This window comes from Pyrgilauda ruficollis, unplaced genomic scaffold, assembly GCF_017590135.1.
Source record: "Pyrgilauda ruficollis isolate IOZ18807 unplaced genomic scaffold, ASM1759013v1 scaffold46, whole genome shotgun sequence".
NCBI classification, from domain to species: Eukaryota; Metazoa; Chordata; class Aves; order Passeriformes; family Passeridae; genus Pyrgilauda; species Pyrgilauda ruficollis.
Window position 1 is genome coordinate 1,806,956 of NW_024526155.1, and position 25,237 is coordinate 1,832,192.

The following is a 25,237-nucleotide window of genomic DNA, read 5'->3' on the forward strand; positions in this document are numbered from 1 at the left end:
CACTCCATGCTGCTTTTGCTCCTGTGCAGTCTGTGACAGGGGCAGTAATGTTCAGAGAATCCTAGAATGGTTTGGGTTGGAAAGGACCCTAAAGCCCCCTCCAGGGCTCAGCCTGGAGGAGAAAAGGCTCTGAGGAGACTTAGAGCACTTTCTATTACCTAAAGGGCTATAACAGAGTTAGAGAGAGGCTTTGTGAAGGCATGTAGTGACAGGACAAGGGGAAACGGTTTCTAACTGAAAGAGGGCAGAGATTTTAGACTAGATATTAGGAAACAATTCTTTATTAAGAGGGTGGTGCATCACTGGAGTTGGCCACTGAGAGAAGCTGTGGCTGCCCCTGGATCCCTGGCAGTGCCCAAGGCCAGGTTGGATGGGGTTTGGAGAAACCTGGGACAGTGGAAGGTGTCCCTGCCCATGACAGGGGTGGCACGGGATTAACTTCAAAGTCCCTCCCAACCCAAACCATTTTGTGATTATTTGAATTGAGTCTCTACTATTACATTCCTTACATTTAACAGCCCATGGGGTGTTGCAGAGGGATCATGCTTCTCTCCTGCTCCCTTCAAGAAAACAAGCAGCTCTGATAATGTATGTGGAAAATAAGGGATTCCTTATGTTCTTCATGCCTTATCTTTCACACCCAAGCGAGGCTTGTGCTGGAATGTGAAGATGGAGGTGAGCTAGACAAAATATTAGCATGCTTTGATGCAAAACACAGATCTGAGTCCTCCAACTCTGACACTCTCAGCTTTCAGCTTGAAAGCAAATGTAGAGCCCACATTCTGGGTCCTGGCTGTTTATGATTTACACTCTGCTCGATACCAGCCTCGGAACTGGAAGTGGCAAGTGCTACCAGTCATGCTGTAAACAGGGATGGGGACTGTGCCAGTCTCCATGTGGCTGGGAACCTGGAGTGGAATCTCTGTTGCAGGATGAGAATCTCTGTAGCTACTTAAAATGATACAAAGCACAATTATATTTCACCTTTGGAAAGCAAATGATCTTTAATTGTCTGCTGAAACTGCGGTTTGCCAACATTAAATGTAGGATTAATGCCTGAAAGTGAGGATTTCTGCAGAAAAAGCAGGATAACCAGAGTCTGGGCTTTGTCCCATGGACCTGTACCTGCTTTTTGCTCTTGTGTTCATTGGGCAGTGACTCTGTAATTCACTGCTCTATTGCAGTGGTGTTTTACTGGGAACACGTTGTTTTAAGGGTGACCCCAAGCAAGGGGCTGTGGGGGAGAAAAGAGCTGATTTTCATTCTTGAGTGAGTTTCAGGCTGGGGAATGTGTTGGCTTGCCAGGTTTGAATTCAGAAGTGCTAATTGTCCTTACCCAGCTTGAGCCCTGCTGCTCAGAGCTGTCCCTCAGGGGAGGGGGCAATTAAACCTTCATGGCTCAGCCTGGTGAGCAGGGACTGGGGAAGAGCCACTGGTGGTGCTGGGGTGATCTGTGTAAGAAATATACAATTTTAAAAGCATCTTATGGATCTTTCAAGTCTCAAACGAGCAGGAAGGGAAGGCTGTGGCTGGGAAAGGCTGTTCCTTGCTGCTCTTCCCATTGAAATCTGAAGCTGCTCTTGATGTTGGGTGTCTTATGAACGATACAAACTCATGTTCAGAAAGATGTGGTTTGGAAACTCAGTGCTGACTATGTGAGAATAAATCCACATGTGGTAAGAACTGTGGAGAAGCCTTATGAAATTTCTGGAAGGTCTGTGGTGCTCAAAATGATGGTGAGTGAGATGTTGTGTAGAACGTTCTCGCTTTGTACACCCTCTGCACGTGCTGAATTCAAAATAAAACATTTCCAGCAGACCCTGAGCTACAGCTGGTTTTCTTCCATCCTAAAAACCTGGTCTAGTGGAAGGTGCCCCTGCCCATTGCAGTGGATTTGGAACAAGATGATGTTTAAGGGCCCTTCCAAGCCAAACCATACTGTGAATAAAGTCCTTTTCATGGTTAACTCACATTGCACGTGGTATCTTAACACCTGGCTAGAGGAAAACTGCTTCCCCGAGGCAGCAACTAGGGAAATGAATGGTTATGTTTGTGTAACTTTGAGTTCAAGGATATTTCTGTCAGACTTGAATGCATCAGTTGATTTGTGTTTATTTTTGGGATACGGGGAAAAATGAAGTTTTCCTGTAGGCTTTATTAGAGCATGGAGTGGAATATGTAAGGCAAGATTTAAAACTAAATAGCCTATTGTTTCCTGAGGTGTTTTCAATCATGAAGCCTTGCAGTTGGTTTCCCCTCCCCTCCATCTGCAGTGCTGAACCCTGTGAAACACATCCAGCTCTCTGCTGATACCTGACTCCCTTATCTCTGCACTCTTATGAATTGCAGAATGTTTTCCAGCCCTGGAAAATCACACTTTGCCTGTGACAAAATCCTTCCTCATCTATTTGTGAAGTCTTGTGCCAGCCCTGTTATGAATTTGAAGCAAGTGGTGTGGCAAGGCACAGGGGAAAGTTCCTGGTGGCTGCAGGCTGCAGGCGCTGGGCAGGAGCACAGCCTGGCACTGACAGAGTGCTCTGCTCTGCTCTGCTCTGCTCTGCTCTGCTCTGCTCTCGGTGGGGTGTGAGTGCCCTGGAGCTGGCTCTGGCAGCTGAACACTGAGCAGTCCTGAAGCTGCTCTAAGGAGGATTTAAACAGCACTAAGTCAGGCTTGTTCACAGCTGAGCCTGCCTGGGTGTCATCTGGGTAAATAGGAGTGACTCCAGCTCCAGAGAGGATTATGCAATTGGGACCTAAGTGGTTCTCAAAATGAGAATTATAGAACCCCAGAATGGTTTGGGTTGGAAGGGACCTTAAAGCTCATCTCATTCTACTCTCTGCCATGGGCAGGGACACCTTCCACCATCCCAGGTTGCTCGAAGCCCTGTCCAACTTTGGACTTATACACATCCGGGGTGGTGTGTCCACAAACTCTCTGGGCAACCTGTGCCAGTGCCCCTCCACCTTATAGTGAAGGATTTCTTCAATATCCAGCTTAAATCATTCCCCCTTGTCCTATCACTGCATGCCCTTGTGAAAAGTCCCTCTCCAGAAGGCTCCACTTTAAAATAAGAAAGGAATTAGAGCTGGGGCTGGTTTGCAGCTTTAATTTTCTGGGATGCCAGCAGCTTTGCTGTATCACTGGGTTTGGTCCCAGGCTTTTCCATCAGCTGAGCAGGGCAGCCAGCAATGGGAGAGGTGGGACCTGGTGGCAGGACACAGTCCCATGGGACAAGGGAAGCTGGGCCCAGCCCTGGTGTGGGAAGGAACTCCAGACAAGTGGATTTTCTGGTTGGATGGACAGACTGCCTCCTGCTTGCTGAGCACTGCTGGAGGAGCTGACATCTGTGACACTCTCTGGGATCCTTATTCCCAGTGCAGTCCACCTCCCTGTGCCCTGTGTGATGCATTGTATGGAAAGAACTGAGGGATAAAAATGGTCTTGATGCCAGGTCTTGCTTCACAAGACAGGAGTGAGTTCAAAAAGCAGGAAAAAGTCAGGAAAATCTGCCTTTTCTTCTGTCTCAGTATAGGGACAGACAGCAGTGAGGGTGTCCCTGCAGACCCTGCTCCCGACCTTGGCACACTCATGCATGCAGTGGCTGTGTCATCTTCCTTGTCCTGCCTCCTCTGTTGTCCATAGCAAGAGATTGTTTTTAGTCTTGAGGCATTGCTGAGTGAAAAAAGGGGAGGAAAAAACCTATTTTATATATAGAGAGCTAGTGCAGCTACCTGTCAGCTCCAAATCATCCCCAGATGGGAGAGGTTGCAGGAGGGGTGTGGAGAAGCAGAATAGGCTGTTTTATAAAGACAGGCACGTCAAACATCACTGGGAATGTAGGGGAATAATGCAATGGATTTATAGGCTTCAAATGCCTTCCCCAAACTGCTATGCAGGCTGTCACTAAAATGGAAAATAGATATAAGGTTGTATAATGTACCCACAAAGTAGTGTGTGATTTAACAGCAGTACTTACCATTTGCATTGAAACAGGCTGCAATTGCTGAAATCAGAGGGGAAGCTTAAAGTCCTAATGTTTAATGGTGGATATGGCTGTAGAGAGCAAAATTCTGCTCGCTGAGGCTGATTAATTCTGTATGGCAAAAGATGTAAGATAAAGTGGTCTGCATACCGGGATCAATTGCTGTGGGAAGAAACATATGAACATATTGAACATATATTTTTTTTTTTCCCCTTGACAGGCAAGCTCTCAGTCCTGAGACATTGGAGTGTTCTGTCCTCAGTTTTAAGGTTATGAACACACAAAATCCTGACAACTCTGTTATTCATCAGGGTGAAATCTTACTCATATGTACCAAATGTATGGGCAGGCTAAATGGATCTATCAGCCGTGATTTGAGCAGAATATTCTGCCTTGTTAATTTATTTATTGAAAAGGATTAAAGAGAGTCTGAACAGCCATCCTGGGCTCCCTGAGGATTTTAGTAGTGGAGCAAAAAAAGCCATTACAGTGGAGTGATGAGATCTTTATCACAATTTGTTCTTGTATCAAGCTTAGGGCCTTGTGCTTGTGCCATTATAGCTTCATCCAAAGGAGCTTCTAAACCCAAAGTTAATTCATCACATCTCTTGATGGTTTATTTCTCTGTTTAATTACCACATTTTGAACAATAGATACCTTTTTTTTTTCTATAGGGATTTTTTAAACTTCTAATCTTCAACTCTTGCTGACATTTCTAATTTAGAAAGCATAAGACAAAGCACTTTCTTCCTCCACCATGCAAAGAAAGAGTGAAATTCTCCAGGCTTGTGCACTTGCTTGTTCACCACAGGAGTTTTGAAAAATCCCAGTAGGTTATTTTTGAGTTTTTTTAAATTATGTGTTTTCTCTCTTGCAATGGCAAATAAACTTGTGCTTCCTAGTTTAGTTAATACGTCTGTTATTGTTTCTTCCTTCCCCATGAAAGTTTTATGTCCTTGTAAGAGAAGTTCTGCAGTCACAGACGATGACAGTTAACAAAGTGTTCACATCTCCCCAGAAAATTGTGTTAAATTGGGCTCTGGGAAGGAGAGAAGAGCTGTGCTTATGCTCTGAATATTACATCTATGTCTCTGGGGTTGTTACCATAGCTCAGTGATTTAAAAGAGTTAATATTCTGAGCTTTAAAGTGGATAAAAACAGAGGGAAAGATGGAATAAGAGGGGGTGCCCCTGGTTAATGGGGACTGGCGTGCACTGGGATTGGTTGCTTAAATAACAACCAGGAGTGAATTTGTTCATCAGCCTACTCCTTTATGCTGATATTTTCTTATTTTATTCTCCAATCTATCACAGCAATTATGCATCACTGAACACCTGGACACTAAACTATAAAGCTTTCTTTGATAGTTTCTAGCAGACTCAAACTTGTACTGTTGGCCTGTTTTACCTTTTACAAAGGATTTGGAGTCATGTAACCAAATTTTGCTGGGGATTTCAGCATCTGAGCACCTCCTAAATCCCATCCCTCCTGCCCAGCTGGAAGAGCCCCGGGCTCAGTGCTCTGACCCTCTTGTACTGGTGGGAAAATTGCTGTTCTTTCTTCTTCTGAGTTCCTTCACCATTTGCCTTTTTGATTTTTTGAAATTTATTGCTTCAGTATGAGAAGCATTTAATTAACTCAGTGAAGGAGGTTCCAAGGAGATTTAGCATTTATTAATGTCTACTTCTTTGCTCGATTTTGCTGTGTTTAGATCCATAGCAGTGCTGGCCACTAAAATTTTCCTTGGGACCATCAAGTTCCCCTGGAGCTGATGTGTAAACTCTCCATTCCCTGTGGAAACCCTGAACAGACATTCCAGTTTGCAGAGCAAAGACAGCTTTCCACTTAGGACAGTGCCTGGCCTGCAGGGAAATCAGGAAGGTGGTTAAAAATCAGAGAGTTTCAGTCTTGTGAGAAATTTCCTCATCTTTGTATTTGCATTTATTTTGCATCAGGATGCAAATAAATATTTCCAATATTTCTAATCAGAATTATGTTTTAAAATACATTTTTTGGTATTTTTCTGTTTGTTTTCTGTCTGTGCTTTTAAATTTTAAATTAATGATGTTTCTTCCTTTTTTTGAGAATACAGAAGTATTAGATAGCTCAGCTTGTCTTTAAAATAGATTATTTGAAATAATTTAGAACAGCTGCTTTTGAGCGATTGAGTCATCTTATTTTTTTAGATTAGTCTCTTGTTTGTTTTGTAATGAAATGCTTTGACACATGGAACAAGAAATTAAGATAAATATTCAGCATACAAACCACAAGACAGGTGTTTTTTCCAGCATCCTTCTTGTTCCAGAGAAGTGCCATATTTCTTCTCCAGACATGTTTTTGTGCTTTCATAAATTACTCCAGAGTCGGAAATTTCCACGGTTTTTCAAAAATTTTTCACTTTCTGATTCCCTGCAGTTTCTCTCGCTTCAGAAAATTGAGTTTAAATCAGTTGAGAAGACTGGAAACTCTTGGTGCCTTCCTTTTAACCCACTATAATTTGGTGGAGCACACATGGAAATGAACAGAGAAGCGATACATTGATTTCTGTAGGAGAAATCCTCCCACGCAGGGCCATGGGTACACACAAACCCAGGAGTGTGGCACTTCTGAGTTGCTCCAGAGGGGAAATCCCAGTGCCCAGCCCCTGGAGCTGCTGCTGGCTGGGAGGAGGGTGGCAGAGCAGGGATGTGTGCCAGGCCAGCCCCAGGACAAGCTGCTGGCAGGGCCAGCTGTGGCTGCAGCTGGAGTGGCAGCTGCTGTCACTGTGCCTGCAGCTCCAGAGAGGAATGAGGCTGAGACAGAGCTCTCAGCTGTTGGTCCACACTCAGGGCAGCACTCAGAGCTAAAAAGCAGCAGGTAGCTCGCTTGGAAGAGAAAAATGATTGGTTGTTTGTTTGTTTTTTGCTGAGCTGGAAGAGTTTGCCTTCTTTTCCAAGTGGACAGCTCTGTTTCCAGGGCTGCTTCCTCTGCTTCACCTGGGGTTTGGCTGCTTAAGCAGCAGCACTCAGCAATTACAGAAATCCACAGACTTCTCAGCCACACAAATGTTTGTGTAGAGGAGTGTAGAATCCCTGGTTTTACAAAAAGCAGCCTGGAGAACATCAGGTCCCCGTGGTGGTGATGAGAGTCCTCCCAGAGATGGGCACACAGCCAGGGGCTTTCCTGGCAGTGTCTGTGTGTCCTTCAGCCCAGGGGCTCTCCTGGCAGTGTCTGTGTGTCCTTCAGCCCAGGGGCTCTCCTGGCAGTGTCTGTGTGTCCTTTAGCCCAGGGGCTCTCCTGGCAGTGTCTGTGTGTCCTTTAGCCCAGGGGCTCTCCTGGCAGGGGCTCTGTGCCCTTTCCTGCCCACTCCAGTCACTCAGAGCCCTTCTGGAGGGAGGGAAGCAGAGAAGAGCTCAACCCTGATGAGAGCAAGAATTGGTTGCTCTTTCGGCACTATTTGCACTTATCAACCCCTAAATATTTCTGCTGCTGGACTGGGTGACCCTGGACACATGCACAGCTTTGCACTGTTATGTTTCTGTTCTCTGTGCTGCATCCAGGTACTGTTAATGTGTTAAAGTCAAATGTTCAGTTTTGGGGACAGGGGTGCTCTGAATAACCCCACACCACCTGGTTTAACAAGGTCTGTGCCTACTGGAAAGAGACTCTGCTGCAGAAAAGGTGAACTCACATTTGGCTGTGCCACAAATCTCTCTGCTGGAGTTTATATATCCTGAAAAGAAACTTGGGAAATCCTGAAGTCTGATTTGAGTGAGCAGTTGCTCTGAAAATTGACCCACACTACAATATCAAATTGGGGACATTGTCTCAAGTGCTCTTTCCTCCTTCTTTGCTACTTGTGAGTTGACCCAGGTTGTTTTAAGGTCCCTTGTATTCATTCTCTGCTACAGTCAACAGAAAAATAAAGACTAGGTTGGTTTGTTTGTTGTTTTGTTTTTGGTTTGTTTTTTTTTTTTTTTAAATCAGTGAGTTGCTTTTTTCTTTAGTTGTTTTTTTTTTTTTTTTTTCTTTTTGAAAGCTTTTGTAGCTCTTTTTGCCTTAAGGGGATAGGGGGGTTTTAGATTTTATTTTTTTTAAATAAGGAAAAATAACTGTTTCTGTAATGATTTTAGAACTGCTGAAGGTAGCAGAATACATTTATTTATATGGATGGAGATCAAGGACAAGCACATCTTTCACTGTATTTATAACCTTCAGTATAATGGGCTTGAAAATAAATACCACTGATTTTGCATAGGCCACTGCCTGACCTGGGCATCCTGTGAATATGCTGTTCAGTGCCCCAGGTGTAGGAAGTTCCTTTTCTTCTCCTCCAATTCCTATTTTGCTGATTCCCCTTTGTAGTTTTATTTCTATTTCTCTAGCTCTTGATGTACCAACAGAGCATACAAGATTGCATTGGCTCATTCCTACATAACATTAAATTAAATGCATTTTTCCTTCTGGATTTTAGCTATGGCATGGACAAGGTCATGTCTCTTGATTTAAGTATTTGCTTCTCAATTTAATTCCAATGGTCTTCTTACAAATTCCCTTGCCTTGAAGTGCCTTGATGCGATAAGAACTCTCAAAATACTGTCCCATGCCATGCTGGTTCTTGAGTCCCTGAGGGAAAAGCAGTGGGTGGAGAGATTTTCCTCCTGTTTTTAATTTGTTGTTTGTTTTAAGAACCATTATGCCCAGAGGTCTCTCTTTCTCAGGTGTCTGGCATGTAATAAAAACTTAAACCCAGATTGTAATTCCTGGAAAAATTAGCTGGTTTTCAATGAAATCACCTGCAAGCTGTCTAATTATAATTCCTTTAAGAGCTCTGCTTCTGTACTTTCTTGTTGCTGGTGTAATTCATGCCCTTTCTCTGTTACACTGCCTTATCTTGGACGTCAGCTCTGTCTAAACTCTTCTTCTTTGTCCAAATAACAGGGTTCACATGCTCTCACCCTTCTCTGCTGTCAGTAACATCAGTCTTGGTCTCTTATTTATCCTGTTATTATTAAAGCCTCCCTTTTTAAACAGTGGATATTTATTTTTCCTCAAAATGCAACATTTTCCTCCTGTCATAAAGCAAGTGACTTAAAGATTTTCAAAGGCTCTTTCAGAAAGGCTGGGAATTAGATTCTTGTGGAGACCTTAATAAAAAATTGAAGACCTCATGTATTAACATACATTGATTTATTCATAGTGTTTCATTACAAATAAGTGAGAATCCCATAATATCAAAAAAGGTGAGGAGAGCAGCAGAGCACGGTACATTATATTGACAGCTCTGTTGAAATTGAGCTGCCTTGGGATTGAATTTGGAACTCAGGCAAGGAATTGGCTGGTAAATAAGTCATGAGTTTCCCTTGAAGTGTCTGTACATTAGGAGGGTTGCCGTGGGTGAGCGTGCTGAGCTCAGGCAGGTTTCAAGGTGTGCTGGCACCAGCTCCAGGTGTACTCAGGACATCCTCCAGGTCCGGAGCCCTCCTGGCTTCAGCCAGGTGTAAACCAGACTGCACCACGTGTAAATCTGCACTCTGAGGCTCAGAATGAGGGCAGGGACAGCAGAAGCTGGTTTCCACAGAGAGAAGGGCTTTTGCCTAAAGACGTGGTGAACTTTATTTCATTTAAACATATTATTTCATTTCAGCGTATTCTCTGTAGCACAGGAAAAGGCCTCCAAAGCTTTTGTTTTTGTCTCCAAAGGCTTCCATTGTTTTCAGCTGCCTTTTGAGGAGATGATTTGCCAAAAGGAAACATACCCATGTTTGCACTCAGGGTTTTCATGAGCTGTGGGGGTTGCATGGGTGAATTCTCATGAAAATCCTGCCGGCCGTGCTGTGTGCTCTGGTTTGACAACAGAAGTTCTGAGCTTGGGAACATAAAGCGACTCTTCACATCTTTTGTTGTAAGTGAGCACGTGCTGAGGCTTTAGCTGAGAGAGGAAATTGGTTTTTCCCTAAGTAAAGCCTTGGAAGAATTGTCATGTTGGTTTGACAGCACCCAAACACAAAATGGCTCCTGGGAGATACGGAAACAACCCTGAAATAATTCCTTGTGTTTGCAGTTCAGCCTCGAGAGGTGACAAAGCAGGGGAGCCGGGAGAGGCCGGGTGCAGAAAGCCCCTCATCACCTCCTGTGCTTGTTCTTCATTTGCAGATCACATACAAGGCCGTTGGGTCTCTGGATCCCAGTGCTGACCTGTCCAGCCAAAGAGGGAAAGTCTTCAAGCTGCGGAATGAAACCCATCACCTTTTTGTGGGATTGTACCCAGGCACCACCTACTCCTTCACCATCAAAGCCAGCACAGTCAAGGGCTTTGGGCCACCCATCACCACCCGGATAGCAACCAAGATTTCAGGTACTGAAAGAAGAAGAAAAAAAAAAATAAAAATCTAGGGCTTTATGCTTCAAACTCAAAGCTGGCATTTAAAAATACTTTAAAATACTCAGCTTAATGTCTCTCCAAGTTTCATAGAGCGGAGTTTTGAAACAGCCACAGACTTTTGTTTATTTGGGTTACAATTACAGTGGTCAATTTGTGGGTGTCCTAAGTATCCCTGGATATCTGTGGAGCATTTTAAATGAGAACCATCATTAGTTCCACAAATGAGCTACCCTTATAGTAATTATTGTTAGCATTATCTGCCTGGCTGGGGAAACTCCTTCTGTAATGTGGTTTTTATTTTCAGGATGTACTAAAATGGATGGAATGAAGTAATTGAATTAATAGTGCAAAGAAACTAAAAATAAGGAAGGAAAGCTGTTTTTTCTTGGGTTTTTTAATGGGTAAGAGCAGAGAGAGGGCTTGAGGCATATAAAAATATGAAAGGCACTAAAATAAGGAGGCAATGGCAAACAGAAGGTGTGGGAAAAAAAAGGGGGAACAGGGCAATTATATAAAAAATTGACTGTAGTGGTGATATTGGGCAGATATATGTGGATTTTAACATTTAGTTGATAGCACTAAAATAGATTTTTAAAATAGGCTTTCTAACAGAGAGAAATGCTGTCATTTTCTGGACTATTTTAACCATTTTTTTCAGTAAAGTCAAAATACACATCTGGAACATTCAGGATACTGGTAATGCTTGAAATCATGGCTGGTTATTGTAGAAAAGATTGCACTACAGTATAGATTTTCCACTGCCCTATTTCAAAATCAGTTAATAATAGCAAGTTGAGAGCAGTAAGTGACAGGGTAAATTTTAAGGAAGCAAAGCACATCTCCTCCCTCTGCTCGGGGTTTGAACCCTTCACATTTAGCACTCAAGCCCTGAACCACTTGAAGTAAAAGCCATTAAGTGTCCAAACAGCTCCGTGGGCTGCTGGGGGCTCTGCAGCCCTGCTGTGAAGGGACAGCACAGCATGCACTCCATTCCCTTGTGACCAGAGAAATAAAAAACCACAGCAATGGTTTGGGGGCCTTTTCTCCTCTCATTCACTTTCTTTGCATTTTATCATCCCATGAGTGCTCAAATTGTGTTAGCAGCCTGCATGAGTGCCAACTATATGCATACTGAGCTTGATTTATTGACTTTTTTACCCCCCATCTCCCAAATATCTGGTTGTCAATAGGTGGGTAAGCATTAGGGTTGTCTCTGGCATTAGATTCTCTCATTGCATGGTCAAGTTTCTGATACATTTTCCAAATAATTTGAAAATTACCATTAAATTTGCTCTAAGAGGCAGCCTCAAGGTTATTAGGGAGAAGAAGTATCTTTGCACTGACAGGAATGTCCTTGTAGGCTGTATTTATTTTTTTTCACATGGAAAGACACCTGTGCTGTAGCAATGTGTGTGTATTTGTTTCCATGGGTGCACTAAGTCATGCTGTAGCACCGTCCCCTCTGGCCAGAGCAGGGGCTCAGCAATTCCTGCTGTGCCATCGAGGCCAGCAGGTCAAGGGAGGGGATTTTTCTCCTTTCCTCCACACTCATGAGACCTCACCTGGAGCTCTGCATCCAACTCTGGGCTGCTCAGCACAGGAAGGATATGGAGATCATGGATTGAGTCCAGAGGAGGCCATGGAGATGCTCAGAGGGCTGGAGCCCCTCTGCTCTGAGCCAGGCTGGGAGAGCTGGGGGTGCTCCCCTGGAGGGGAGAAGGCTCTGGGGTGACCTCATTGCAGCCTTCTACAGGAGTACCCAAAGGAGCTCCAGGAGAGATGGAGAGAGACTTTGGACAAGGACCTGGAGTGACAGGACAAGGGAATGGTTTTAACCTGACGGAGGGTAAATTGGATGTTAGGGAGAAATCCTTCCCTGTGAGGGTGCTGAGGCCCTGGCACAGGGTGCCCAGAGCAGCTGTGGCTGCCCCTGGATCCCTGGCAGTGCCCAAGGCCAGGCTGGACAGGGCTTGGAGCAGCCTGGGACAGTGGAAGGTGTCCCTGCCATGGCAGGGGGGGGCTGGATGATCTTTAAGATCCCTTCCAACCCAAACCATTCTGTGCTCTCCAGCTTCTCCAGTGATATCTGGTGTGGAAGACCACTGGGGATGTGTCTCGTTTCAAGGAGTCACTGCTTCCCCTTGATGGAGAGCACCTTATTCCAGAGACATCCTTCTTAAGCAGTTGACATTCACTCTGAATACATTCCCAGCTTATTGACAGGGAAGCCAGCAGCTGAGATGATAATAGCAGCCCCCATTCTTGACAGCTTTCAGGCATTTAGATAAAAATCCTGATTGTAAACAGGATTACAGTGGAAATCACTATGAGAGGATTAAATATGGGATCCCCACAATGCAGCTTGCCCTTGTGAGCTACAGATGAACTATTTGTGTGAATTCTTCTGTTTGTTTTATACTTTAAAGTTATTTCAGCAAAACCTGCATCTTTGGAACAAACTTGGTGCTGCTCTGACCTCATGATCTCGTCAAGTCTTCAGCACTAAAACTTGTCCCAAAGAAATGCCTGCTCCTGGGGAAGGAAGAAGCAATAAGTGAAACATATTTCCTAAGGAAAGTTGTCCTACTTTCATGGAATGGTCCTAAGAGAAGATAACAAAGCAGAAGGAGAAACTATCGTTTGGCTGGGTGGGATTTTATTCAGTGGGTTTCTGTATTGCTGGGGGGAGCAGGGTTGGGGTTGCCATGGCTGGGCACTGCCCGAGGGTGGCACTGGGATCTCTGCAGCTGCCTGGTGAGTCAGCAGCTCTTAAACACCAGGGTAAAATATCCTGGGTTTGGGTGCAAAAATAACCTGCCCAATTTGTGCTCCTCTCTTTTCATCTTTTGTGCTTCCTAGCACACCCTCCAGCTAATCAAGGGGACCAGATTAAGTCTGTGCATTAAACTCTTTTAAGATGTGAGAGGGCAAATCCACTGAGAGGGCAAATCCACTGACCAGAACAGGGAAAAAGGTTCAGGATTCAGGGGTACTTTTAGCTCTGCCACTGATTCACTCATCCTAATAATATGGGTTTTTTATAATGTCTATGCAGTTTCCTTTCCTCACTTTAACAGTGAAGGAATGCTCCCATCTCAAGGCCTTACTAAGTCTTAAAAATTCAAGATGGGATTTTCAGAGCCAGCTTGAAGATTGTCCGATTCCTGTTTCATTGGAATGGAAAAAGAGTGTACAAATATTTAAGCAGTTTTGATCATTCTGGTCATAACACTGGGAAGTATTTTGATATTTCATTTGAGAAATGTTAATATAACGTTGCCATCCCTACCAAAGGCAGTGGCTGGTGCTAATGAAGGCGTTCTTTGTTCTGCTGCAGCTCCGTCCATGCCGGAGTACGACACGGACTCTCCCCTCAATGAGACTGACACCACCATCACCGTCATGCTGAAGCCTGCTCAGTCCCGGGGAGCACCTGTCAGGTGGGTGTTTTGTCTTTTCTCATCACACTTCCCTCCTCTCCTTCCTCCCCAGGCTTCCCTCACTCCTCTCTCATTCTGCTCTGATAATGGAGCTGCCGAAAGCAAGCGCTGACTAAAAGGCCAACTGAGCTGTTGATTCTGCCTTTCACACTCTCCTTTCATGAATGCTTCAGCCTCCTTGCCTCCCGCTGTTAGCCTCCAGGAAGGATTGCTGCTGGCACTGTTGGGGTTATTACCCTCTCAGCATCACTTCAGATGCCTTTGCAGTGCTGGAGCACAGCGGGATGTGGAGCTGGAGACTGAACATCCCCACACGAGGGTGGAGGAGGCTCCAGGTCTCCATCCTGCCCCCTCTTCCATAATGAACAAGACCTGCTGGTAACTATTCTAGGAGTGCCTGCCTTGTCTTTAATGCTTGTGCAGGTATTTGCTCAGTTTCTGGATTTAACACACTTCTCACACTCGTAATCCAGCTGTGCTGCTGGGCTGGCTGTGCAGTGAAGTCCAGAAAAAAAGAAATTTTGATTTAGTGAGGCTTTGCTAGCACAGACAAGCAGATCCTGCTGCAGAGTAGAGGATTTACAGATCACAGAATCATTAAGGTTGGAAAAGAACTCCAAGACCATAGAGTCCAACCTTTTACCACTCACCACCTTATTAACCAGCCCAGAGCACTGAGTGCCATCTGCAGTCATTTCCTGAACTCCTCCAGAGATGGTGACTCCACCACGTCTGTGGGCAGCCCCTTCCAATGCCTGACCACCCTTTCCATGAAGAAATTCCTCCTGATGTCCAACCTGAACCTCCCCTGGCATAGCTTGAGGCTGTTTCTTCTTGTCCTGTCCCTTGTGGGAGCAGAGCCCGACCCCCACCTGTCAGGGAGTTGTGCAGAGGGAGAAGGTTCCCCCTGAGCCTCTTTTTCTCCAGGTTAAACAACTCCAGCTGCTCCTCACGTGACTGAGTCTCCAGTCCCTTCCCCAGCTCCCTTCCCTTCTCTGGACATGCTCCAGCCCCTCAAGGTCTTTCTTGCAGTGAGAGCCCAGAACTGGACACAGAACCCAAGGTGTGACCTCACCAGTGCCAGGTACAGGGGTGCCATCCCTTCCCTGGTCATTTAGGGGCAGGGAGCTGCCCAGGCACCCATGGCATAGAGGGGGCACCTTGCAGGGAACCTTGCTGCCTGTCTGAGCTGGGTGCTGCTCTGAATGGGGACATGCTGATGTGGGACACTCACCTGCAGGTCATTCCCTCACTTGGAGTTCTGTACTCATCACTCTCTTCCATCTCAGTGAATTTGTGTTTGGTGCAAGGCACCAGCACAGATGAACACATTTCCTTTCTGAGCCCACACTGCCTTACCTTTTGCTGCCCCTCATCCTGCCAGGCTCCTCTGCTGACAGCAGCAATTGGAATCACTTGTAAAAACAGTGGGTCCTGCCTTGCAGAGGAGTCCAGCACATATTCATTACCTCCCTGTGGGATCTTCAAGCTTTTACTTCCAGTGTTCACAAGAGACTCTTGAAGTTTTTCCCATGGGTGTTTAAAAAACACCATAGTTCCCCCTTTCATAATGTGTTTCTTTCATTTTGGGTTTCTGTATCCCATTGACAGGTTCTTAATGCTTTTGAAGGATGCCCACTAAGTATTCAGGAGCAAATTGCTCTAGATGCAAAGCACTGGATTTAATTAAATATCCTATATCAGGTGGTGATCCCCCAACTCTGTTGTGGCTTGGCCCCAAATTGCATTGATAAGCTCAAACAAAACCAAAAAAATCCTTTCCTTAAGACTAAGCATCATCCTTTCTCTGGTTTTTCTGAGTAATGTATTTCAAAGTTTGCCTTTCAATCTCTGGTACTCCATATGAGCAAATTTAGGAGCCTATTTTCTGAGTCCTTTAGGGATGTTTTTTTCTGCTGGAAAAGAGCAGTAAAATCACACAGCTTTGTTTTGTTTTATTTCTTTATATGGGGGAACATTCCTGTATCTCGTTTTACCACCTGCTGTCTTAGCAGTGTCGCTATTTTGTCTTTTTATTGAAAAGTCTTGTGATTTTTCTCGAAGTCGATTTACTGCACTTTAACTGCATTCAGTGAATAATGCCTTTTCCAGCAAATTCATCTGTACATAAAATTGGTAGAGATTTTTTATAAATTTTCACTCTGATTTCTTTAATTGCATCATAGCCTATTACACATGTTTGCAGAAAGTGCAATATTTACATGCCACATCTAAGTGATAAAATTATTTCCTATAATGAGTCCATTTCATTGACTTACAGATGTGTGCATGAAAAGCAGAAGGGCAGGAGGAGTAAGGGAGAGGGAGTCTTGGGGAGATTTTTAGCTTGTTATTAACTCTGACAGGCTCAGAATTCTTCCCCTATAGAACCATCCAGACTCTTCTCAGGCTAACCTTAATAAATCCAGTTATTTCAAGCTTTAATTCTCCTAGCCTCTTCCCTTTTCTTTCAGTCTGTTATGCACACTGCCCCATTTGTGAAATTCTCTCAAAATACCATTTCCAGAAATGGGTCCCATTCCCTCAGAGGGACATAACACGAGTAACCTATTGTGAACTGCTTTTGGCACCCACGACAACACAAGAATGTGGTGGTTTTTCCTCCTCGGTGTGTTTTATTCATTCAGCTGAGATCAAATGTGTCCTTTTTTGCTGTTGTCTGGTTAGATGTTCTACCTTTTGGTTGTGTGGGGTTCATTTCCCTCATTAATCCCCTCTTGGTGGGATGCCATGCTCTGCCCAGTTGCTGAAGGCATTAAGGCAAGCCCAGGTCTGAGACAAAGGGCTGAGCAACCTCCCTGGCCAGCAGTGAGATGGTGCAGAGGGTCCTGCCCAGTGGAAATCCTGGTGGGATGCCTTCTCCCGGCCTCCCTGGTGGATGTGACCACGCTTTCCTGGATCCTTCATCTCCCAGCCTGCCCCAGATGGGGCTGAACTGTTCCTGAGAGGAGTCTGCAGTGGATTTTCCTCACACCTTCCTAGAAAAGCTCTGCTATTCAGGGCTTTCTCTGGGCAGGAATAGGATGACCCCTTATCCCACCAACCTGACAGTTTCTGCTCTGCAGTTCTCCAGTTTTTATTGTGGTCCTCCCAAGCTGTGAAAATGAAAAACAATTAATATACAGTAATTATTCTAATATTTTGTCTTCTGTTCAGGGCATTGTGAGTTGCAGAACACGTAGGGATGTGACTGTGAGGCAATATCTGTACTTGGTCTTGAGTTATTTCATTCTGCTGTAGCACAGAGGTGGAGCATGGGCTGCATATCTTCAGAATAATATATCTTCAGAATAATACAGAAGGATATTTAAAATAAGATTAATTGTATTTTCATTCACCTGAAATGGAGCTACACCAAATCCAAAGTCACTTTCAGCATTAAGACACTTCTGATGTTCCCCAATGTTCATGATAAATAATTTAAATGTGGCTGTTTATAAAAGTAACGATCATGAACTCAGTGTTGTTAATGATCTATAGATAACAATGAGGACTCTTTCATGCAACCTAATAGGATTAATATAAACTTAGATATTCTTTGATCTATTTTGTCCTATTGCCAAAAGAAAGGTGAAGCCTCGGCAAGCAGAAATATTCTCCCTTGTGGCACAGGCGTTTCATTTTTGCCTTTATTTTTTGTGGTATAACCTGCAGTTTGACTCCACATTGCCCTTTAAAAATAACTTTTAGGTGTTCTTATATCAATCTAAGCCATGTGAATGGTGCTATGATTGATTTGCTGGAGGCTGACATTCATCTATAATACATTCACAAGAGGAAGGAGGAATGCAAGTGTTTTCAATCTTTACTCCTCAACTCTTTCCTGAAAACCTCCAATGTGATTTTGAGGATATTTCTGCCTTTGAATCTGTTATTGTCAGGAGGGCTGAGTTAGTCCTTCATAGATTATTCACATATGACATCTTTAGACCTCTATTTGAGAATTTATATCCCACTCCCAGCTTGGAAATAACACTCTGAGGGGTTTTATCTGCAGGACATGTCCACAGGCTGCTTTTTGTGTGTTGGATATTTGAAGGTCCATCTGCTTTATTAACATGCATTTGGTTCTGTCAATCTACCTATACTACTGTTATGGAGAAAATCAGATTTCCAGAGCATGTGTTAGTTCTGAGGATTTCAGAGCTTAGATAAATGCTCCCCTTAGGTGTGATTGCCTTGTCAATACCCTGCTCTGCATGATGGAGCTGTAGGACACTGCAGAAGGACATTCGAGAAGAGCCTGCAATTATTTTGGGGTGGGGTTCAGAAAATAGAAAACTTTTTTGTTGGAGCAATATGGATTTGGTCTCTCTTCCAGCAGTTCTCAGAGGTGTGTCAGTAAATAATCTGTGATATTCTTTTGTGTGCTGCCAGCACACAGGTACAGATGGGTCAGTTTATTAATTTACATCTTAAAGGAAATATGTAAATCTGAATAAGAGAAGAGAGTTTAAATATTTAAAATATATTAAGGACTGAGCAAAGGTGAAATAAATATTTTCATATCAACAACCAGCCAGGAGGAAAAATTAATTTCTATAGACCAAGCTCCGTGTTACACTTGAGTGTTATTATTTGATTATTGATCTTCCAAGCATGAAATAAAGGGAAATTTTGTTATACATGATGCTAAAAAATTGAAGAGAAGACAGATGTAGTGTAGTTTACAGAACACCTAGGAACAGTGGGTTTTTTCTGGTTTTATACTCAAGTTATTCTCCCAGGAAATAATCATTTTGGATGTATCTGTGTACTTAGTATTCCTACATGCAATAATGATTAAAATTTTCCTGGAAAGAAGGGCCATGCTATCGCTTCCATCTTATGTTACAGAACTGAAAATAGCTAAAACTTGTCCTTCTATCAGCAACAAAGTAAAAATGGAGAAAATTTGGAGCCATAGGCTCGAAATTTAATCGCCAGTTCTTTCTTTTCTGTGATTTTGGGCATCCCTTGCTCATCCTGAGCCTGCCTTTCCTGCATCACTGTCCCTGCATGCTCAGCCTGATTTTGCCTTTATTGCACAGTAGCTCTTCCCAGCCTTACAAAGGAGTGGTTTGCAAGCCCAGTGACCTTGATTCTGCGGTGGAGAAACTCTAAATTCACAATATTTGCTGGTGCTTTTGTTTTTCTTTGCCACAGGTGACTTTGGTTTGTAGATCTCCATTAGTACAGAGGGAGCAGTGCTGCTCAGATCTCTGCTTTGCAGCTTCTTAGTGGCATCACATGAGCCTGCCTCAGGCAGTCATGCTGATAATTGATTCATTAATGCCAGAAAAGGGTGGCAGTTTCTACTTCTTAAAACTCCCACGTAGAGAACCTTGTATATGAAAATAAAGACTGGAGTGAAGGAGCAGCAAAACAATAAAAAGGGTGCTAAGGGTGAAATTATCATGCCCTTGGTAATTCAGAAAGTTAGATTCCCTTGAAAGGCACATTGTTAGTACTTGGGAGAGAAAATTCCTGCTCTGCTTTTTCTGAGCTCCTGTTTAAATGTCTGCATCACATGAGCTGGTTGATTCAATAGAGGGCAAGCAGTCGTCACTTTTAATTTTCTAGTATTTAATGTCATCTTTTAATTTTGTAGTATTTAATGAGAAATGAGATTATCAGTCTAGGCTTCTGATATTGTAAGCCAAATTATCTGTGTTAATTAACGTCTCCTATAATATACCTCAGGGATATTGTTCTGAAATCATTCAAGCTTAGTTTCTCCTGCCTGACACTCTGTCTTCAATTTAGCTAAGAGTTTGGAGGTACATAAAGAAGTTTCTTCTTAGAGATAAACTAGATCTACATTTTTTTCAACTGTGTGTGAATGTGAGAGAAGAAAATTGAGAATTTGGGTGAAAGGCATTTAGTACTTGAAATTATTATGAATATTAGAGATGCTTTGCCTATTGTATCAGGAGAAAAGCAAAATGGAGATACAGGTGTGTAAGGTACAACCACAAGTATCAGAAAGGTGATACTTAATAGTCTAATTTTTAGTCTTTTGTGTAACGTGGCAGAATTAGTTGAATAGGGGCGTAACGGTTTTGTTTAGTTCCCTGAAGAGTCAGGTGTGAGTGCCAAAAAGTGAAGCTAAAGGGCATTTTGGGTCAATTTTCTCATCTGGTACAGGAAATGCATTTTCCTACTGGATCAGCACAATGTGCAATTGAAATTCAGCCCCCTAAAGGGGACAAATTTACCTTTTACCATTTTTCAGCCATCCCAGCCATGGCCATTTTCACAGCCTGGGTGACCTGCTGTGCCTTTCATTCCACAGGGAGCTTTGGCAGTGAGCGGAAATGGGAGAGGAAAGCCATAAAATTGGTGTCTATTTGAATGATAATATTTTGACAATCAAATTACAAGTGGAGCAAATTCTTTGGTGCCAAACAGCATTTTATTAGTGCTACAGGGAGACTTTTGCTAACAGCTTTTAGTGCTGTGAAGACCTGAGGATACTGAGTAGAGGAAAGGAGGTTTTTTGCATAAATTCTTTATGCATAAATTCTTTATGCTGACTATAAACTGCCAGATTTAATTCCAGCAACCAACAGGTTAATGAATTCTGAGCTTTAAGCTGACATTCACAAATTGATGGCCATCTCCTCACATCAACCTGTCACCCTATTAGATAAGGGTACAGGAGAAAATACCCATGGTTCCAGTTTGAGGGTTCCTTTTCCCAAGACATTTCTTTGCTCCACAGCTCTCAGAGCCACTGTGCCCCTTCCTTGTTGTCACAGAATGAAAGGGTAATAACAAACAGCATGAAAGACTTCAAAAATCAGAAACTCAGACTTCCAGGAGGTGTCACAGTGCCAAGCCTGTGAGAGCTTTTGGATCAGACCCTTTGGTGGAATGAGCTGAGCTGGGCCACAGCTGCTCAGGGGTGGGAAGACCACAGGAAGGACCTTGGCTTTTTTGGAGGATCATTAAGGATGATTTACTTAATTGAAGCAGCTCCTTTAGGCACTTAAGATGGAATGGGATGAGTCTGAGCACAAGTCCCTGGCAGTTGTCCACTCCTCAGGAGCAGTGTCTGCCCTGGGAGTGAGGGAGCTGAGTTCACAGGACAAGTGGCCCTTCCTTCTCTGCTGCACGTGGCAGGAGATGTTCACTCAGGCAGGTGCCCCTCGGTGTGTCTACAACAACAGAAAAACACAATAAAAGGGAAGATGAGCAAGCCCTGCTTTGCTGTTGCAGACTAAGGCATTTCAGGATTTAATTATACTACAGGTATATAAATTCCGGAAACATGTTAATGCTCCCGTGATTAAAATTATAGAGGGCCTAATTGAAAAAGCATAAACCGAATTGAAGAATTCCTAATTATAGTTTGCTTTGAGGTGTTAATTTCCTCCATAATGAATGCATAATTTCTTGGAACCAGAAAATGGGGTTGCTGCACCAGTGCGTGGGATGCAGATGGAATGAAGGGATTATCATAAATGCAGCCAGACAATCCTCAGGAATAAACCCCTGCAGCCATGATGCTCTTCTGCCTCCCCATAATTTCAGCTTTCCTTGCACTGTGGTTTTCCAAAGCAAAAGGCAGAGCCAGGAATGCTGAAGGCTTTGCTTGCAGTGCAAAAGGAAGGGGAAATAGGGCTGGTGTCATTCAAAGCAGTCATGGTGCAAAAGGGGAAGGCGAGGAGAGAGGCAGAATGTGGAGTATTTCTAGTGGGAAAGTCAAACAGTAAAAGAGGAGGAAACGCCAATTTCCCTTGTGGCCCACCTTGGCAGATCCCTAAGGAGCTGCAGGAGCTGATGTTGATGCAGGTTGAGGGCTTTTTTCTGCCAAAGGACACAGCCTATGTGTAATGTTTGCTCTTTTTGTAAAAAATACTTGGTTTTGAAGGGAGTTGGTGGACTAGAGGATTGTCAGACACAATCTTCTAATTTTAAATCCATCCCATTCCCACTGTGGTGGGGGTGGGAGGTGTTTATGGAAGAATTTCTGCAGAGAAGTTCTTATCCTTGGGACTTTCCCACTCCCTCTATCCTCAATTTCCCTTCACTCTGGGCCAGGAGATCTTGTAGTGAAGGCACCATTTTAGATTTCTCCCTGGTATCAGAAACATGACAATTTTGTACTTTCTGAAAATCAAAACATGTCCAGAGAAGGTGGAAAGGAGCTGGTGGATACTCCTGCAGCTTCAGGTGCTGAAAATCTTTGTTAGGCTTCCCTAGGAGAGCTCATCATCATTGCACATTGACCACAGGAGTGGGAGTAGTTGAGTAATGAAGTTTATCAGAAGGTTGTAAACAGAGCAGCTTCCCTCTTTCTTCTTATTGTTTTTCTTAGCCTCTTAATTTAAAAAATATCGAAACAGACATGACCTCAATAAAATTATGTTTCTAGTATTTTCTAGTGTTCCCTCTTAAAAAAAGACAGCAGATTCTTCTGTGTGGGTTTTCCCTGCATAGTCTGGTAGCTGTGGCTGTGGAAAAGGCAGAGGAAGCTTGAATTCCCAGATAGATTATTTCTGCATCCAAATGAACCTAATTTGATGGAAGCCATTAGAAGAACTCAAATTAATTCTGACAGAGACCATATGCAAATACCCCCATCCTCTTGTTCAAGCTGCTGCTTTTATGGAGGGCATGGCAGAAGGTGCTGGACAGTCCCAGTAAGGGTTTGCCATGGTCTCTCCTTGCCCTGCAGGTTGTTCAAGAACCACTTTGGCTCTTCTCGTCCTTGAAAAATCCTCCTGGTCTAAAACCAGCACTTCTGAGGATGACAGGACCTCAGTCAGTGATGCTTGTCTAATACAAAGCAACATTAACAAAACAGAGGTGGGGTTTGGCTTTTTTTTTTTTTTTTTGTAGATTAAACAGATGGCAGGTGGCTCAGGAGGCAAGAGACACCTCCAAAGCCACTCACATCAGCTCCTGTTGCAGTGAAAGCTGTATCTGTCTGCATTCATTATCTTTAATCTGCCAGCAGAAAACAGCATTGAACTGGAGAGAAGGACTGGGCCAGTTTCACCAGGGAGCAGCAGCTATTCTGGCTAATCTGGGTTACAAGCCAGGTCAGGCTTATGGAGATGGTTGAGATAATGGAACACAGAGCTTTGAAATGCCCTCTGGTTATTTTTTAAATTTTTTCCCTATTTTTTAATTAATTTTTTTACTTCCCAGAAGATTAAATAGAGAATTTAAAGCATTTAAGAGAGTACGAGTAATATGACATATGTACAAATAAACAGATTCAGGAGCAATGCTCTGGTGGGCTGGGGATGGTCTTTCTGCAAGTGTGAATTGCATCTTTTATTAGGGCAAATGATACAGCTGGGGGAAAAGGCCTTTTCAGTACACAAATCCTTCTTTATGGTCCGTGAATACAGCTGTGTTTTGAGCAGCTCCTTAGGTTTTGTGCATGTTACCTCATTGCTGTTTGCTGTGGACAGGTGCTGTGGTGGTGGCCAGACTTGCTTAGAGCTATATGGGAGTATTTGGATTTTTGGATACCTTTCCATAGCCTCTTCAATCAGAGGAGAGTCATGGTGGGTGCAACCTTATGAGGTTGGAAACATTGATTTTAATAGACATGTTTATGTGGAGGTACACACACAGGTGCACACAGGGGTGTTTAGATGTACACATATAGAATCATAGAAGAACAGAATGATTTGGGTTGAAGGAATCTTAAAGTTCACCTGGTTCCAACCCCCTATCCCAGGTTGCTCAGAGCAGCATTATTTAATCAGTTATTATTGGGACAATGTTGTTAGTGGTGTTTATGGTTCTGTTGCATCCTTTGTGTGGTGTAATTTTAAGACAGAGCCAGTGTCCAAACTCCTCCTTCCCTGCACTGTCTGCTCCTCCTTTATCACTGCAGGCCACATCTCTAGTGATGCTCAGAAGTCACATTTTTCTCCATTTTTTTCCCCCTGATTTGAAAGATTTGGTAGGAATAGCATGTGTTCAGCCTGGATACTCCAGACTCCATTAGACAGGACATATTGGCTGGTGGGTGGATGGAGGAATGTTGGACAGCAAAGTGTGGATTTGTTTACATACAACTGATGCTGTGATATCAGACAGAGTCACATTCCCCATGCCACTGTTTATATATCTGCAACAGTGGGATAGTTACTGTACCTCAGGGGTCTGTCAGGATAAAACATATGCAACCCACAAAGGCCATGGAATATTTGACATTACACTGTCACTTTTTTTACTAAAAACCCCATCTAACCACACCAAAAATGCCAAAAATCCCAAGCAACCCAAACCAAACAACACCCCCCCACACACACACCTTCCAACAGAGTTTTCATGTTTTCAGTCAGCTGTGGGAGTTGAATGTGAGACTGCAAAGGAATTTCAGAGAAAGCATCCTGGCCAAAGACAGCATTTGTTAGAGTGGCACTGGCAGGATGCTTTTCTGCAAACACAAACATTTTGTTTGGGTTTGCTGTTTCCTCAGGCTTGACACAGTGCACAGCTCCTGAAATAGATGCCACTGCCTGTCCCACAGGCAGCCCAGCACAGACCCATCTCTCCTCTGTACAGGAGCCATGCAGTCATTAAACATCCCCACTTTTTCTAGAGCCCATTCCAATCACTAACGAAACATAACAAAGCTTGAAATGTTAGTGATAAAAGAATGCCCGTGTGAAAAGGATGACTCCAAATGGTTTTATCCAAGTGTGAAATCGTTACCTTTTGTTTCATGAATTTCAGGGTCTGACATGCCCTAGTAGTAAATCTGGAGCACTGAGCTGAATATGAGAGTGAAAGAAAATGTGAAGAGACTCTCTTCCCAGCCTTCTTGATTATTAAATGGAGTTCATTATTATTGGCTCTATCTCAGCAGGTTTTTTTTCATTGCAATGGCAGTAATTACCATCTCTTCTTCCTATGCCATTTTTTACAAATTTGGCTGAATTTGAATCTTTTTTTTTGGGTATTCTTCAACTTTAGTGAACGTAGTAGAAGAGTTGTTTAATTTAAATGACTGCTAAAAGAACACGCAAAAATAACTCCAAAATGAAGGCTCTGGTGTGAATAACTTTGCAATATGAGAGACTATTTCCTCAAGCAACATCCCTATTATCAGCTTTATTTTTGTGAATGCCTTGCAGATGCAAGCAAGCTTATTGATGGCAGTGCAGCCCAATATTCATGGGCTACTTTTTGAGTCTTTGAAACAGCCAAGCACATTCCAGAAGATGACACTGTAGAACAATCTCTTTTTTTCCTCTACTTTCTGCATTAAACTGTTTATTGAAAGCAAACCTTCACTTCAGCATATTGTATTCTGCATGGAGCTGTTCCAGAGTGCAGTGGAAACAGCAGCAATCTTTAATTGATTTTAATGTGTTTGGAATCTGTTCTTAAATAGACAGAAAATTGCAGAACAGAGCACTGGGTCCTGTCAGTGTGTCCTAGGTGGCTGTGAAACAGTTCATTATGGTTTGTAGATT

The 25,237-nt window shown here is 43.4% G+C and overlaps 1 protein-coding gene across 1 annotated transcript in view; it reads left to right on the forward strand.

Moving 5' to 3' along the window:
- PTPRT (protein tyrosine phosphatase receptor type T) overlaps positions 1 to 25,237 on the forward strand; it is a 439,432-nt gene that overhangs the window by 315,339 nt on the left and 98,856 nt on the right. The window contains exons 10-11 of the mRNA XM_041478701.1: positions 10,119 to 10,320; positions 13,685 to 13,787. Of these exons, the coding sequence (XP_041334635.1) occupies positions 10,119 to 10,320; positions 13,685 to 13,787 (305 nt within the window). The remainder of the gene's footprint in view (positions 1 to 10,118; positions 10,321 to 13,684; positions 13,788 to 25,237) is intronic.